General features: G+C 38.3%; 1 protein-coding gene across 2 annotated transcripts in view; it reads right to left on the reverse strand.

Annotated features, from left to right (window-relative positions):
• Positions 1–18900, reverse strand: part of DNAH14 (dynein axonemal heavy chain 14) — a 376358-nt gene that overhangs the window by 283525 nt on the left and 73933 nt on the right. For both annotated transcript variants that reach the window (XM_086345146.1, XM_086345147.1), the window contains 2 exons: positions 10609–10856; positions 8080–8200 (listed from right to left, as the gene is read on the reverse strand). In XM_086345146.1, coding sequence (XP_086201272.1) covers positions 8080–8200; positions 10609–10856 — 369 coding nt within the window. The remainder of the gene's footprint in view (positions 1–8079; positions 8201–10608; positions 10857–18900) is intronic.

Below are 18900 nucleotides of genomic sequence, written 5' to 3' on the forward strand. Positions count from 1 at the left end.
GGTCACTTTTCATTCCAATCCCCAAAAAAGGCAATGCCAAAGAATGCTCAAACTACCACACAATTGCACTCATCTCACACTCTAGTAAAGTAATGCTTAAAATTCTCCAAGCCACACTTCAGCAATAAGTGAACCATGAACTTCCAGATGTTCAAGATGGATTTAGAAAAGGCAGAGGAACCAGAGATCAAACTGCCAACATGCACTGATCATTGAAAAGCAAGAGAGTTCCAGAAAAACATCTACTTCTGCTTTATTGACTATGCCAAAGCCTTTGACCGTGTGGATCAAAATAAACTGTGGAAAATTCTGAAGAGATGGGAATACCAGACCACCTGACCTGACTCTTGAGAAATCTGTATGCAAGTTAGGAAGCAACAGTTAGAACTGGATATGGAACAACAGACTGGTTCCAAATAGGAAAAGGAGTACGTCAAGGCTGTATATTGTCACCCTACTTATTTAACTTATATGCAGAGTACATCATGAGAAATGCGGGGCTGGAGGAAGCACAAGCTGGAATCAAGATTGCCAGGAGAAATATCAATAACCTCAGATATGCAGATGACACCACCCTGTTGGCAGACAGTGAAGAAGAACTAAAAAGCCTCTTGATGAAAGTGAAGAGGAGAATGAAAAAGTTGGCTTAAAGCTCAACATTCAGAAAACTAAGATCATGGTATCCAGTCTCATCACTTCATGGGAAATAGACAGGGAAACAGTGGAAACAGTGGCTGACTTCATTTTTCTGGGCTCCAAAATCACTGCAGATGGTGACTGTAGCCATGAAATTAAAAGACGCTTACTCCTTGGAAGGAAAGTTATGACCAACCTAAACAGCATATTAAAAAGCAGAGACATTACTTTGCCAACAAAGGTCCGTCTAGTCAAGGCTATGGTTTTTCCAGTGATCGTGTATGGATGTGAGAGTTGGACTATAAAGAAAGCTGAGCACCGAAGAATTGATGCTTTTGAATTGGTGTTGGAGAAGACTCTTGAGAGTCCCTTGGACTGCAAGGAGATCCAACCAGTCCATCCTAAAGGAGACCAGTCCTGGGTGTTCATTGGAAGGACTGATGTTGAAGCTGAAACTCCAATACTTTGGACACCTGATGCAAAGAGCTGACTCATTTGAAAAGACCCTGATTCTGGGAAAGATTGAGGGCAGCAGGAGAAGGGGATGACAGAGGATGAGATGGTTGGATGGCATCACCGACTCAATGGACATGGGTTTGGGTGGACTCTGGGAGTTGGTGATGGAAAGGGAGGCCTGGTGTGCTGCGGTTCATGGGGTCACAAAGAGTCAAACACGACTGAGTGACTGAACTGAACTGAAAGGATGTGTGTAGTTAAAGTTGCTCAGTCATGTCCAACTCTTTGTGACCCCATGGACTACAAAGTCCATGGAATTCTCCATGCCACAATATTGGAGTAGGTAGCCTTTCCCTTCTCCAGGGGATCTTCCCAACCCAGGTATCAAACCCAGGTCTTGCACATTGCACGTGGATTCTTTATCAGCTGAGCCACAAGAGAAGTCCAGTAATACTGTAGTGGGTAGCCTATCCCTTCTCCAGCGGATCTTCCCGACCCAGGAATCAAACTGGGGCCTCCTGCATTGCAGGTGGATTCTTTACCAACTGAGCTATCAGGGAGGTTATATGCAAATACTATATCATTTTACATAATGAACTTGAGCTTCTATGGATTTTGGTAACTGTGGAGGTGAGAAGTGTGAAAGGTCATTCTGCAACCATATCTACTTGGCAATGGATGACACCTTGTAAAGATGACTTGAGATCCAGGTCCAGATGATTTACCTTGCCACATGCCTTTATAAGTTTTCTTTGTTATTCCTAAATGCAATATGTACTAAATGTCAGAACTTAGAACACATAATTAATATGCAAATATGTTCAGTCTTGGAGTAGAGACTCATTTCTGAAGAAATGTTAAAAATAATGTTAAACACTTTAAGGACTGAATGTTCTCTCCTTTTTAAATGCAACCCTCCAGCTCTCACACTGTCATCTATTCTCTGACACAAAACACCCTGATTCCCACATGACATACTCAGAGCCTGGCCTGTACAGACTCAGTGACTCTATTTAAGCCACACTTTTAAAGCTTCTCCCAAGAGACTCAGTTCAAAGAGAGCAGAGCAGTCTGCATAAGCTACCACACAGCCTATCTGAGTGACAGTCATGTTTAATCTGTTTCCTTCAAATATCTGTGGTGCTTTGTCTCTTACTGATGGCACTGCCTATAAAACTCTAAGGTTGTTAAGTCCCTTGATTTGGCTCCATCCACAGCTGGGCCACCTCTAAGGCAAAAAAAAGCAATGTACTGCTATTATGCCAAAATGTTAAGTTCACCTCTTTGCAAGATATTCATTTTGGCCAAAGCAATGGCCCCAGAGAATCAGACTAGGATTCAAACTATTTAGTCTGGAATTTATAGCTCCTCATAATCTGTTCAACTCTACATTGTGCTATTCACACCAAGAATCCTCTGCTCCACATGACTTAATGTTATCCCTTTCTGCTCATATTTTCTTATTCTTGCCTCTATACTCATGCTGCTCCTATTTCTTGAGTCAGTGTCCATTTGATCAGGTGATCCAAAGATTATTTCTAACATAACACTTATATTCCCTGGCAATTATTCCACTGATCTATACTCACCATGCCCCTATTCAGAATGTTGACCTGGTAGTTCTACTGAGAGGGCTAAATAAAAAGACAAGTACAAAAGCATGTAAAGCTGGCAACTTCAATTCGGATATCTCTGTCCTCTAAATTTTAGAAATTTTCTTCACTCTATGTGTATTTAATCCTATAATGCTCTCTACTTACGTTAGAACTTTTTATACCCATGATTGGCGCCTGACCAAAAGAAAAAAAATTCCATACTAAAATCACTATTAACAAAATAAAAAACAAACAACACATTAGTATGTGTATTTTTGATGTATGGCAAATGATTAGGTCTATATTTTTAAATGGTTTTTGTAATTCAATAGGAAAAAAGAAAACTTCATCAGAAAAATGCAGATAGGACATCAAAAGATCAAAACTGAGAAATAAAAAGGCTAATAAGCATGAGAAAAATATTCAATATTATAATCAATAACATAAATAAAATTAACTCTAGTTAATTCCAGGTCTCAGTTATCAATAGGCTATAATTAGCAAAAAATAGGACACACTTAAAAAGGCCATCTTTAAGAGAACAGAAGTTAGTATAACCTTGTCTGTAGAGAATTCTGCAATGCATATAAATAGCTTTAAAAAGTCTATAGTGTTGATTTAATGTTATTCCTAAGGAAAAATTAAAACAGTACATATGTTTTTATCTTGAAATACTTCTATTCCTAAATCTTTGTATAAAGCAACTACAAGAAGCAACTATTAATAAAATAATAGTTCCCATAGAGTACAGGTTAGGGATATAAAGCACTTGGGTTAAATCTAACCAAAAAAAAAAAAAAAAAAAAACTTGCACAAGATTTTCAAGGAAACAAAAATATAAAAGACATTAAAGAAGAGTTATATAGCAGAATGTTGGTAGCAAGACTCATTATCATAAAATATTAACTCCCCTGTCCCCCTCCCTGCCAGCTACCTATATATCTAGGCAATTTCAATCAACCTCCAAGTAGGATTTGATTCTAAAATGTATATGGAAATGGAAGTGCCTGAGAATAAGCAAGACACTCTTAGAAAAGGAAGTGACTCCTCCAGTATGAGACTGGCACAGGAATAGGCCAATAGGCAATAGAACAGAGTCTGGAAACAGAAGACGTATGTTGAAACACATGATTAAATGACAAAGAGCTGCCACCTCAGATGAGCAGGAAAAGGATATAAATAAACAGTGTTTGGGCAATGGTTACTGGTATAGAAATAAATAAAAATAGATCCTACTGTCAGGGGAGTGTGTAATTTCCTTGGTTCTGTCTGGCCGCAACAAAAATTTGAAGCGCTGGCAGGACCAGCGTTATAGCTCAGTTTTATTGGCAAGCAAAGAAAAATACATCCTCCAGGCGTGAAGGCGGGCCAACCCAAAAGACTGAAGAGAAGCCCCCAACTCAATTTTATCTCCTCTTTTTATGTTTTTTTTCTCCTCCCCTTGAGCCTGCCCCATTAAATTGGGCTAGCCAGGAGGGTTGTTTGTTTTACCTGAGGTTCTCACTCCAGTCTTCGGACCTTCCTTTGTTCTATTTCCGCCGGCTTTTCCCTTCTTTGTCTTTTAGCCACCGCCATTTTGGACTCCTTTTTCCTATTCTAGCTACCTAACACTACCATGCACCATACACCAAAAAATATTTCTAGATAAATTTTAAGAGAATATTAAAAGTTTTATAAGAAAATATAGGAGGATAGCTTTATGACTCCAGGATGGTAGATAATTTCACACACCAATATAAATGAAAGGAATGATAAATTCTATTATATTGAAATTATGAATTACTGATAATCAATATACATTATCCAAGGAATAAAAATAACATGCTTTCCAGTAGAAGGATTACATATATATATATATACATACACACATACACACACACATATATAACATAGATTACATAGAATATATATGTAACTTCTAAAAAACAATATACAGGTTAATAGGCAAAAGACACGGAAGATTAAATATGAATCTCCAATTTTTAAAAATGCACAAGCAACTAAAAGGGAAATAAAAATGAAAACCACAGTAAAATGCCATTTCAAACCTATCCAGTTGGCAAAGACATTAAGTGCTGGTGAAAGTTGGTGAGGCTATGGAGCAATAAAAGATTACGGAATTGTTAAAGACTGTTTAAACTGGTATAAGCACTTTGGAAAACAATTACACGTTATTCAGTACAGTTGAAAATAAAGAACTCAGAGATTTCACTCCTTAGTAATAAATAAGTAGAAGGGACATATACAAGAATGTATAAAACAAAAACTGAAAACAGCCAAAATGTCCATCAAAAGTAGACTGTGTTATTAATGCTTCATCAAGAAGGAATATATATATGTACATATATATATTATATATATACAGGAGATATTTAAGACCTTTTAAGTCTGGGTGACATTTCACTGGGTATTTACTTAATTATACTTCAAAGCATGCTGTGCTGTGCTTAGTCACTCATTTGTGTCCAACTCGTTGCAACGCAGTAGACTGTAAACCGACAGGATCCTCTCTGTTCATGGAATTCTCCAGGCAATAATACTGGAATGGGTAGTCATTCCCTTCTCCAGAGGATCTTTCCAACCCAGGAAACAAAACTGGGTCTCCTGCATTGTAGGCAGATTCTTTACTGTCTGAGCCACCAGGGAAGCCCCAAAATCTACCTAACATACTTTTTAAAGAGTATATAAAGTACATATTATACCATGCTAGCTCATAAAAAAAGGCTACTATTGCCACATAGGGTATGTGTTTACCATGTAAAATTTAATCCTAAGAAAATAATGCTGTGGGTAAGGGTGATAATTATTCATGGCATGAAAAGATTTCTTAATTAAAGTCTCTAGGATTCTTTCAATGTTTTCATATTTGGTCTGTGTTATTTTAAAGTTAATAACACAAGCAAAAAAAGTGCTCTAGAAAAAGCAAAGAGAGAGGAATATAGTAATGGGAGTAGAAGAAGGTAGTTGCTACTTTAGACAGGGTGGTCTTTCCTAATTACTTTCATGTAAAATAGTTCACTTCAGTTCAGTCTCTCAGTCATGCCCAACTCTTTGCGACCCCAAGGACTAGAGCACACCAGGCTTTCCTGTCCTTCACCAACTCCCAGAGCTTATTCAAACTCATGGCCATTGAGTCGATGATGTCATCCATCCATCTCATCTTTTGCCATTCCCTTCTCCTCCTGCCTTCAATCTTTCCCAGCATCAGAATCTTTTCCAATGAATCAGTTCTTTCCATCAGGTAGCCAAAGTATTGGAGTTTCAGTTTCAACATCAGTCCTTCCAATGAATATGCAGGGCTGATTTCCTTCAGGATGGACTGGCTGGATCTCCTTTCAGTTCAAGGGATTCTCAAGAGTCTTCTCCAGCACCACAATTCAAAAGCATCAATTCTTCAGCACTCAGCTTTCTTTATAGTCAAACTCTCAATCCACACATGACTGCTGGACAAACCACAGCTTTGACTAGACAGACCTTTGTTGGCAAAGTAATGTCTCTGCTTTTTAATATGCTGTCTAGGTTGGTCACAGCTTTTCTTCCAAGGAGCAAGCATCTTTTAATTTCACGGCTGCAGCCACCATCTGCAGTGATTTTGGAGCCCCCCAAAATAAAGTCTGTCACTGTTTCCATTGTTTCTTCATCTATTTGCCATAAAGTGATGGGACCAGATGGCATGATCTTAGTTTTCTGAATGCTGAGTTTTAAGCCAACTTTTTCACTCTCCTCTTTCACTTTCATCAAGAGGCTCTTCAGTTCCTCTTCACTTTCAGGCATAAGGGTGGTATCATCTGTGTATCTGAGGTTATTGATATTTCTCCCGGCAATCCTGATTCCAGCTTGTGTTTCATCCAGCCTGGCATTTTGTATGATGTACTCTGCATATAAGTTAAATAAGCAGGGTGACAATATACAGCCTTGATGTACTCTTTTCCGTATTTGGAACCAGTCTGTTGTTCCATGTCCAGTTCTAACTATTGCTTCTTGACCTGCATACAGATTTCTCAGGGGGCAGGTAAGGTGGTCTCTTCTTTCCATCTCTTTAAGAATTTTCCACAGTTTGTTGTGGTCCACACAGTAAATGGTTTTGGCATAGTCAGTGAAACAAAAGTAGATGTTTTTCTGGAACCATCTTGCTTTTTTGATGATCCAATGCATGTTGGCAATTTGATCTCTGGTTCCTCTGCCTTTTGTAAATCCAGCTTGAACATCTGTAAGTTCACAGTTCACATACTGCTTAAGTCTGGCTTGGAGAATTTTGAGCATTACTTTACTAGTGTGTGAGATGACTGGAATTGTGCAATAGTTTGAGTATTCTTTGGCATTGCCTTTCTTTGGGATTGGAATGAAAACTAACCTTTTCCAGTTCTGTGGCCACTGCCAAGTTTTCCAAATTTGCTGGCACATTGAGTGCCACACTTTCACAGCATCATCTTTTAGGATATGAAATAGCTCAACTGGAATTCCATCACCTCCACTAGCTACTTCACTTTCCAGGATGTCTGGCTCTAGCTGAGTGATCACACCATTGTGATTATCTGGGTCGTGAAGATCTTTTTTTGTATAGTTCTTCTGTGTATTGTTGCTACCTCTTCTTAATATCTTCTACTTCTGTTAGGTCCATACCATTTCTGTCATTTATTGTGCTCATCTTTGCATAAAATGTTCCCTTGGTATCTCTAATTTTCTTGAAGAGATCTCTAGTCTTTCCCATTCTATTGTTTTCCTCTATTTCTTTGCACTGATGGTTGAAGGCTTTCTTATTTCTCCTTGCTATTCTTTGGAACTCTGCATTCAAATGGGTATATCTTTCGTTTTCTCCTTTGCCTTTAGCGTCTCTTCTTTTCTCAGCTATTTGTAACGCCTCCTCAGTCAAACATTTCATATTTTGTTTATGTCATTTTCAAGTTAATAACACAAGCAAAAAAAGTGCTCTGAAGAAAAGCAGAGTGAGAGGAATACAGTAATGGGAGAAGAAGAGGGTAGCTGCTACTTTAGACAGGGTGGCCTTCGCTAACTACTTTCGTGTAAAGTAGTATACATACATAAAATAGTTATTTGTTCTGCATTCCCTTATCTTCCTTTATTTTTTTTTCACAGTACTCATCACTTCATTATCTGTTTCCTTCAGTAGAACAGAAGTTTCAAAAAGTCAGGGAATTTCTTCTTCTTACTGCTATTTTTCAGTGCCTAGTTCAATGCCTGGTATATTATAAGTACTCAGTAATGCATGAACAAATGAAACAAATGTCATTATAGCTTTCTACAGTGTGAGCAGATGTGTGTGTGTGATTGTGTGTTTCAGTTTCGATCATAAATCACAATTTTAATTCCAAAAGTTATTTTTCATTTTACATTTAATATCTATGCTTATACTTTTCAAAGACTATTTTACCTCATTGTCTTGTGTTTTTACTTCTGACTTTGGAACAGAATAAGCATATAAGTTTGAATTATCAAATTCTTCATAATCACTTGTCATCTTTCCAGTGAAAGCAAAGATGTCCTTATGTATTCTAGGTTAAGAAATGATAAGAAAAATAAAGTCTTTAAAAAATCTTATACCTCATTAATATGCAGACTATATCAATAACTAGACATTCCCACATAGAAGATACATAAGATGGCCAGTGAAGAGATGCTCAGCATCACTAATTATCAGGAAAATACAAATCAGGACCATAGTGAGATATCACTTCACATAAATTAGGATGGGTACTATTTTTCTTTTTTTTAAATATAATACCCACCCTAATTTGTGTGAAATGATATCTCACTGTGGTCCTGAACAACCCAAAAATGAAATTTAAAAAACAATTCCATTTACAATAGCATCAAAAGGATAAAATCCTCAACAATGTTTTTTTTAAAAAAATATAAAATTCATATTGTTGAAAGAAATTAAAAGTGAAAGTGAAAGTGAAGTCACTCAGTCGTGTCCGACTCTTTGCGACTCCATGGACAGTAGCCTACCAGGCTCCGCGGTCCATGGGATTTTTCAGGCAAGAATACTGGAGTGGGCTGCCATTTCCTTCTCCAGGAGATCTTCCCAACCCAGGGACTGAACCCAGGTCTCCTGCATTGCAGACAGACGCTTTACTGTCTGAGCCACTAGGGAAGCCAAATTCATATTGTTGAAAGAAATTAAAAGATACCTATATAAGTGGAAAGGCTTCCCTGTTGGCTCAGATGGTAAAGAATCTGTCTGCAGTGCAAGAGACCCAGATTCAATCCTTGGGTTGGGAAGATCCCCTGAAGAAGGGAATGGCAACCCACTCCACTATTCTTGCCTCAAGAATCCCATGGACAGAGGAGCCTGGCGGGCTACAGTCCATGGGGTTGTAAAGAGTCAGACACAACTGACTTTCACATAAGTGGGAAGATATTTCATGTACATAGATTGGAAAACTTTAAAGATAAAATGCTCCTCATATTTATCTACCTATCAAATGCAATCCCTATCAAAATTCCAGCTGACTTTTCTTTTTTTGCAGAAATTTGCAAACTTATTCTTTAATACTATGGAAACTCAAGGGACACAGAATAGCCAAAGTAATGTTATTTGACTAAAATGATGTTGCTAAAATTAGAGAGTTTGGACATAAAGTATTCCAAAATTTCAGTTCAGATTCCATGTTCACAAATTAGAGTAGATATATCTAGTTGCGAAACATAAGAAAAATGTTTTTTTTAAATAGTAGTATTCAAATAGAAGGTGCAAATATTCTGTATTCAATAGAAATTACATGAAATTGACTCAAATTCCAACTGAACATTGAGGCTCCTTCCAGAATCATTCTCAATTATCTTTATGGGGAACACATGTACACCCATGGCAGATTCAAGTCAATGTATGGCAAAACCAATACAATATTGTAAAGTAAAATAAATAAATTAATTAATAAAAAAAAAGAGCTGGCTCTGAACTTTGAAAATACAGTGTACTAGGCATAGGATTAACAGATTTCACAAATAAAAATACAGGACACTGGTTAAAATTTTAATTTCAGATAAACAATAACTGGTAGTATAGATAATAATTGGGACACGCTTTTATTAAAAATTATACTCAGACAGTAATCTGTAGAAGATTTATGTAGCAAAAACAGAACTATGTTCAGCAACACGGAACTGAACATTATTTTTCATACAAAGTTAAAAGTACATTGTATTTCCTTCCTGGCCACTTTGCTCAGTCCCCATCTCTTCGAGAGAGACAAAATTCATCTAAATTATTCCATCTGATTGATGACTGTCATTTGTAACTTTACTACTATTACTTCTATTTGTAACTTTTCTACTATCGGGTATTCCTTCAGAAAAAGTGTATGGATTCATTACATATTCTAATATATTGTCTATAGATTATAAGAAAAAATCAAGCATGTATCTGCTGATACTTTTTAAGTTGATCTGTCTTTATATTTAGAAATGTCTTTTAATAGTAGGCTTCCCTGGTGGCTCAGATGGTAAAGAATCTGCCTGCAATGCAGGAGACCCATGTTCAATCCCTGGGTTGGGAAGATCCCCTGGAGAAGGAAATGGCAACCCATTCCAGTATTCTTACCTGGAGAATTCCATGGAAAGAGGAGCCTGGTAGGCTACAGTACATGGGGTCGCAAAGAGTCAGATATGATTGAGTGACCAGCACTTACTGTTTATCTGAATTTCAAATTTTACTGAGTATCCTACAACTTACATGGCAACTTGACTTATGCAGAATCTTGGGGAAATTTTCTCATGTTTTTATAAATAATGTTAAATAAAACAATGGGAGATAATAAGTTCAGATAATTGTAAAAACTGAGCACAAACAATTTTCTACAAGAGAATTTTAAAATTCCAGCTGACATTATTGTAAGTGGCAACATATTACAACACTATGATTACAAATTCCTTTTATAATTAAAAAAGTATGATTTACTTGATGAGATTTTCATTCTTTTTTTCCACTGAAGCTGGCATTCTAGCAGAATTATTAAATAATTCTAAAAGTAGTGTGACTGCAGTGTTCATTAGTTGACGGATGAGTTCCTGAAACATATAGTCAACCAGCATCAAGAATCTAAAAATTACTTCTAATAAGCGTCGATAGGTAGGCAGCTTAAAATGTGTTGTATCTTCAGAAAGGTTTGATTCAAAATATTCTTTAATATCTTTCTTTTCTGCCACCTACAATTCAACAAACAATTGAGAGACAAGTGATGATTTCCTATAATATGCATGATTTCTAACTTACAGTATTTTCATTAGTCTGAATAACACTGAACTAAATATTATCAACAACTTTCATTAAAACTTCACTTTCTGCTTACACTGCATTTAAATGTCAGAGAAAAAGAAAACATCTCATGTGTTATGAAATCCATGAAGTTTGGTGTCTCACTGATAAGCAGATATGTCTATGGAACTCAAACAGGAAGTATATACAAATGAATATCAACACATTCCTAGATAGAGGGGCCCTCCTCAAATACACTGAGCTACCAGTAGAAGACAGTCAAATCTGAATACAAGACGTCCTAAGACCCAGTCCAACGCTGCCGCCCCTATGCTAGGCTACAGCAACAAGACTTAAAAAAATGCCTACAAGCAATTACGTATTACATACATGCTAATAAATAATACAGAATTAAGAAAAACTCTGAATTCATCAAATCTAACCTTAGAGTTTTATTCAGATAATTATATCTAAAGACAACTGACTTAGTAGTTTATTAAAGAATGGCATGTTTGATCAAAAATACAGGGTGGCATCAGTACTACGAATACCATCAAACATTTCTAAATTACGCTACTAAAAATAATTCTAAAGTTATTCCAAATGGTTCCTTTTAGACAGATTTCTTTTTATGACTGATGAACCTTTAAAATTCTAAAAATACTTGAAATTTTTGTTCTTTTATTGGTCATTCATGCTTTCTATATTTTTGCTAGACTGGTATTTAACTTCTTGGTAAGTTTTCAACTTGTACCCTAATTTTTAAAACCATAATTGCATTAGCTTTTTATATTGCCTCTCTTTATGTTTCACTTTAGTATTTTTTTTCTTTTAAAAAATTAATTCAGTTCAGTTTAGTCACTCAGTCATGTCCAATTGTGTGCGACCCCATGGATTGCAGCACACCAGGCCTCCCTGCCCATTACCAACTCCCGCAGTCTACTCAAACTCATGCCATTGAGTCGGTGATGCCATCTAACCATCTCATCCTCTGCCATCCCCTTCTCCTCCTGCCTTCAATCTTTCCCAGCATCAGAATCTTTTCCAGTGAGTCAGTTCTTCCAATCAGGTGGCCAAAGTATTGGAGTTTCAGCTTCAACATCAGTCCTTGCAATGAATATTCAGGACTGATTTCCTTTAGGATGGACTGGCTGGATCTCCTTGCAGTCCAAGACTCTCAAGAGTCTTCTTCAACACCACAGTTTAAAAGCATCAATTGTTCTGCACTCCGCATTCTTAATAGTCCCTCTCTCACATCCATACATGACTACTGGAAAAACCATAGCCTTGACTAGACAGACCTTTGTTGGCAAAGTAATGTCTCTGCTTTTGAATATGCTGTTTAGGTTGGTCATAGCTTTTCTTCCAAGGAGCAGGTGTCTTTTAATTTCATGGCTGCTGTCACCTTCTGCAGTGATTCTGGAGCCCAAAAAACTAAAGTCTCTGACTGTTTTCACTATTTCCCCATCTATTTGCCATGAAGTGATGGGACCAGATGCCATGATCTTTGTTTTTAAATGCTGAACTTTAAGCCAACTTTTTCACTCTCCTCTTTCATTTTCATCAAGAGGCTCTTTAGTTCTTCTTTGCTTTCTGCCATAAGGGTGGTGTCATATGCATATCTGAGGTTATTGCTATTTCTCCCAGCAATCCTGATTCCAGCTTGTGCTTTTTCCAGCCCAGCATTTCTCATGATGTACTCTGCATATAAGTTAAATAAGCAGGGTGACAATATACAGCCTTGATGTACTCCTTTTCCTATTTGAACCAGTCTGTTGTTCCATGTCCTGTTCTGTTGCTTTCTGACCTGCATACAGATTTCTCAAGAGGCAGGTCAGGTGCTCTTGTATTCCTATCTCTTTCAGAATTTTCCACAGTTTGCTGTGATCCACACAGTCAAAGGCTTTGGCATAGTCAATAAAGCAGAAGTAGATGTTTTCTGGAACTATCTTGCTTTTTCGATGATCCAATGCATGTTGGCAATTTGATCTCTGGTTCCTTTGCCTTTTTTAAATCCAGCTTGAACATCTGGAATTTCACAGTTCATGTACTGTTGAAGCCTGGCTTGGAGAATTTTGAGCATTACTTTACTAGAGTGTGAGATGAGTGCAATCGTGTTGTAGTTTGAGCATTCTTTGGCATTGCCTTTCTTTGGAATTGGAATGAAACTAACCTTTTCCAGTCTTGTGGCCATTGCTGAGTTTTCCAAATTTGCTGGCATATTGAGTACAGCACTTTCACAGCATCATCTGTCAGGATTTGAAATACCTCAACCAGAATTCCATCACCTCCACTAGCTTTGTTCATAGTGATGCTTCCTAAGGTCCACTTGACTTCACATTCCAGGATGTCTGGCTCTAGCTGAGTGATCACACCATCGTGATTATCTGGGTCATGAAGATCTTTTTTGTACAGTTCTTCTGTGTATTCTTGCCACCTCTTCTTAATATCTTCTGCTTCTGTTAGGTCCATACCATTTCTGTCTTTTATTGAGCCCATCTTTGCACGAAATGTTCCCCTGGTATCTGTAATTTTCTTGAAGAGATCTCTAGCCTTTCCCATTCTACTGCTTTCCTCTATTTCTTTGCACTATCACTGTTTGTGGTGAGCTATTTACCAATTTGGAAACTGTTTTGAGTACTGGTCGACTCTCTGAAGGAATGGATTATCAATTGATGAAGTTCTTGACATTTAACAAAGAATAAGAAAATATAAAGAAGCACTAGACAGAGCATTTTGACTATGTCCTCCGACTCACCAGACCTATAAAGTTCCTGCTTAGAAATCTGCTACTAGCCTTATGTGGTAGTTCCCTTGTAAGTTACACGCTATGTTTTTTTCTTGATGCTAATATTCTTTGAATTTGGATAGCTTTATTATGAATCCTGGAAATAATCTAGGTTGATTTTGTTTGATAACCTATGAGTTTCATGAACTTGGATATGCAAAAACCTCTGCAGACTGGGGACGTTATTGGCATTTCTTTTAAATAAGCTTTCTGCCCCTTCTCTCGTCTTGCTTCTCTCTCTTTCTGGGACCCCAAAAATGGGAATGTTAATATTGGCTGATTTTGACCAGAGGTCTCTCAAATGATCCTCATTGTGTGAAATTCTTTTTTCTGTTTTGTTTGGGTGACTACCACTACTCTTTTCTTCCAGGTGCTGATCCATTTATCTGTATCATTTACTGTACTGTTGATTGAGTATATCTTTTTTATTTCAGCTATGTTATTCTTCAGCTCTGTTTGGCACTTCTTTATATTTTCTGAGTCTTTGTTAAATGTCTCAGTATGTTCATCCATCCTTATCATGAATTGAGTATCTTTTTGATCATTACCGTGAACTCTTTATCAGGTACACTGCTTATCTCCACTTCACTTAGTTCTTCTAGGGTTTGTCTTGTTCTTTTGTCTGGACTATATTCCTCTGTTTCCTCAGTTTGCCTAATTCTATATGTTTTCTTCTGTGTACTAGGTAGATGGGTTACATTTCCCAATCTTGGAGAAGTATGCGTACATAGGAAATGTTCTGTTGGGTGTAGCAGCACACTCCCCTGTGGTCACCAAAGCTATATGCTTTAGATGTGCCCCAATGTGGGCTGCATGGGCCCTTCTGCTGTGCTGGGGCTGACTACATGGGTGCGTTAGTAGGTGGTGCTGACCCCAACCCTCTTGGCTGCTAGGCCCTGCTTTGATACCATTGGTGAGTACCAGCTGGGTCAGATCTAGGTGCAGGTGGTCTCATCTGGTGTTGGCCTACTGATGGGCAAATACTCCCTTGGTGCTAAGAGGCTGGAGTGGGGACTCCAAAATAGTGCTTCTTAGCATCAATAACCTTCTTCTTGCAATCTCTGTACTTCTCAGCTTTGCTGGTTTGGTTGGGTGAAATCACAATGAGAACTTATGTCAGTCAGTTCAATCGTTCAGTCGTATCCAACTCTTTGCAACCCCATGGACTGCAGTATGCCAGGCCTCCCTGTCCATCACCAACTCCCGCAGTCTACTCAAACTCATGCCCATTGAGTCGGTGATGCCATCTAACCATCTCATCCTCTGTCATCCCATTCTCCTTCCACCTTCAATCTTTCCCAGCATCAGGGTCTTTTCAAATGAGCCAGTTCTTCACATCAGGTGGCCAAAGTATTGGAGCTTCAGCTTCAGCATCAGTCCTTCCAATGAATATTCAGGACTGATTTCCTTTAGGATGGACTAGTTTGATCTCCTTGCTGTCCAAGGGGCTCTCAAGAGTCTTCTCCATCACCACAGTTCAAAAGCATCAATTCTTTGGCACTCAGCTTTCTTTACAGTCCAACTCTCACATCCATACATGACTACTGGTAAAACCACAGCTTTGATTACATGCACCTTTGTTGGCAAAGTAATGTCTCTGCTTTTTAATATGCTGTGTATGTTGGTCATAGCTTTTCTTTGTGGGGTGACCCAAAAGTCTGGGGAGCTGGCTGCTCACTACATTCCTATCCTGGCCAGAGAAGCTCTTCTAACCTAAGCAGTTCCCTCTTGGTACTGGGCAAAGCCAGCCATAAAAACTAGTTCTTTATTGACACAATGGTTGCAACAGCTGTTTGAAGAAACTGGACAAAAAAATAGGGTAATTTCTACACCAATTACAGGCACAGCCACACTGGATCTGACAAATGGAATACTAACTTTACTAATAGATTATGTTTTTATTACAAAGTTTATCTTTTCAATGCTTTGAAAACTTAGTGTGCATAATGCCTGAATTTTTTATTGGTAAAACGGTGAAACTGAGTATATTAACGATTCAAAACAAAGATTTTTAGTATTGATGTCAAATTAGCTTTAAATGGTTTAATAACTATATCAGTACAAAAGTAAACTGTGATAGGCCTAGTAATGCTGGTCTTTTATTGAGTATTGGTGAGGCTAATGGAAATGCTGGCCTCTGAGGGGTTAACCTATTCCCTATCATCACAAGGTATACTTTAAGTTAGACATATCTCAATATTGGCTCTAGGTTATTTACATCACTGATAGTGACTATCCATTTCCATTTCATTAGTTCTATACTTGTGTCAAGCTGGTTTTAGAAAAGGCAGAGGAACCAGAGATCAAATTACCAACATCCGCTGGATCATGGAAAAAGCAAGAGAGTTCCAGAAAAACATATATTTCTGCTTTATTGACTAGGCCAAAGCCTTTGACTGTGTGGATCACAATAAACTGTGGAAAATTCTGAAAGAGATGGGAATACCAGACCACCTGACCTGCCTCTTGAGAAATCTGTATGCAGGTCAGGAAGCAACAGTTAGAACTGGACATGGAACAACAGACTGGTTCCAAATAGGAAAAGGGGTATGTCAAGGCTGTATATTGTCACCCTGCTTATTTAACTTATATGCAGAGTACATCATGAGAAACGCTGGGCTGGAAGAAGCACAAGCTGGAATCAAGATTGCCAGGGGAAATATCAACAACCTCAGATATGCAGATGACACCACCCTTATGGCAGAAAGTGAAGAGGACCTAAAAGCCTCTTGATGAAAGTGAAAGAGGAGAGTGAAAAAGTTGGCTTAAAGCTCAACATTCAGAAAACGAAGATCATGGCATCTGGTGCCATCACTTCATGGGAATTAGATGGGGGAACAGTGGAAACAGTGTCAGACTTTATTTTTGTGGGCTCCAAAATCACTGCAGATGGTGACTGCAGCCATGAAATTAAAAGATGCTTCCTCCTTGGAAGGAAAGTTATGACCAACCTAGATAGCATATTCAAAAGCAGAGATATTACTTTGCCAACAAAGGTTCATCTAGTCAAGGCTATGGTTTTTCCTGTGGTCATGTATGGATGTGAGAGTTGGATTGTGAAGAAGGCTGAGCGCCAAAGAATTGATGCTTTTGAACTGTGGTGTTGAAGACTCTTGAGAGTCCCTTGGACTGCAAGGAGATCCAACCAGTCCATGCTAAAGGATATCAGCCCTGGGATTTCTTTGGAAGGAATGATGCTAAAGCTGAAACTCCAGTATTTTGGCTACCTCATGCGAAGGGTTGACTCATTGGAAAAGACTCTGATGCTGGGAGGGATTGGGGGCAGGAAGAGAAGGGGACGACAGAGGATGAGATGGCTGGATGGCATCACTGACTCGATGGACGTGAGTCTGAGTGAACTCCGGTAGTTGGTGATGGACAGGGAGGCCTGGCGTGCTGCGATTCACGGGGTCGCAAAGAGTCAGAAACGACTGAGCGACTGAACTGAACTGAACTGATACCTGTGCTATATTTTCCCAGAGCTAGGCTGTCCCAAACATTGACCAGAAGAATGTTTTTCAATCTAGCTCTACTTTAGATTCACTTGAGAAGCTTTTATAGTGCTCCCAGGAACTGACAACTGACACTCTTTCTGGAAATTGGGAAATAGGGAAAATTCTCTGACTGATGTAGCCACAAGGAACCCAGTAACTCAGTGGTCTATTACCCAGATTAAAGAGCTGTGTCACAGTAGGGCTTAAGCCTCTGAGAAATAATATCTAATGGAAAAAAAGAAAAAATATGCTTTATTGATACTTTCATTTCCAATGTTAGTTCACAATTTTTTTATTTGGACACATTCTCAGTTTTATGATGTTCTCATCTTTATTAAGTCTACATACTTCCATGGAGTAAATAAGTTTGGTGAATTTCTAAAACAGAGCTAGCAGTAAGTCTAGTAGGTTCTTATCTGAAATTGATTTAAGTGAAAATATCTTAACCAATATTTATGGCCAAATCCAAGTGATGCTGAATGAGAGAAAAGGAGACACAATATGAGTAATATTTCAGATAACCACGATGGTAGGATCACTCACCTAGAGCCAGACATCCTGGAGCGTGAAGTCAAGTGGGTCTGAGGAAGCACTACTACGAACAAAGCTAGTGGAGGTGATGGAATTCCAGCTGAGCTACTTCAAATCCTTAAAGATGATGCTGTGAAAGTGCTGCATTCAATATGCCAGCAAATTTGGAAAACTCAGCAGGGGCCACAGGACTGGAAAAGTTTTCCTTCCCATCCTCAAACTACCACACAACTTCACTCATTTCACACACTAGCAAAGTAATGCTCAAAATTCTCCAAGCCAGGCTTCAACAGTATATGAACCAAGAACTCCAGATATTCAAGCTGGATTTAGAAAAGGCAGAGGAACCAGATCAAATTGCCAACATCCTCTGGATCATAGAACAAGCAAGAGAATTCTAGAAAAATTCTACTTCTGCTTCATTGACTACACTAAAGCCTTTGACTGCGTGGATCACAACTAACTGGACTATTCTTAAAGAGATGGGAATACCAGACTACCTTATCTGCCTCCTGAGAAACCTGTACTCAGGTTAAGAAACAACAGTTAGAATTGGACGTAGAACAATGGACTGGGTTCCAAATAGGGAAAGGAGTACATCAAGGCTGTATATTGTCACCCTGCTTACTTAACTTATATGCAGACTACATCATGCAAAATGCCAAGCTGGATGAAGCACAAGCTGGAATCAAGACTGCTGGAAGAAATGTCAGTAACCTCAGATATGCATATACCACCACCCTCAAGGCAGAAGCGAAGAGGAACTAAAGAGCCTCTTGATGCAAGTGAAAGAGGAGAGTGAAAAAGCTGGCTTGAAACTCAACATTCAAAAATGAAGATCATGGCATCTGGTCCCATCACTTCATGGCAAATACATGGGGAAACAATGGAACCAGTGAGAGACCAGCTTGTTCCTTGGAAGAAAGGCTATGACCAATCTAGATAGCATATTAAAAAGCAGAGACGTTACTTTACTGACAAAGGTCTGTTTAGTCAAAGCTATGCTTTTTCCAAGAGTCATGTTATGGAAATGAGAGGTGGATCATAAAGAAAGCTGAGCACCGAAGAATTGATGCTTTTGAACTGCGGTGTTGGAGAAGACTCTTGAGAGTCCCTTGGATTGCAAGGAGATCCAACCAGTCAATCCTAAAAGAAATCAAATCTGATTATTCACTGGAAGGA

This window comes from Bos grunniens, chromosome 16 (genome assembly GCF_055505025.1).
Source record: "Bos grunniens cultivar Pamir isolate PY7600 chromosome 16, Bosgru_T2T1.0, whole genome shotgun sequence".
NCBI classification, from domain to species: Eukaryota; Metazoa; Chordata; class Mammalia; order Artiodactyla; family Bovidae; genus Bos; species Bos grunniens.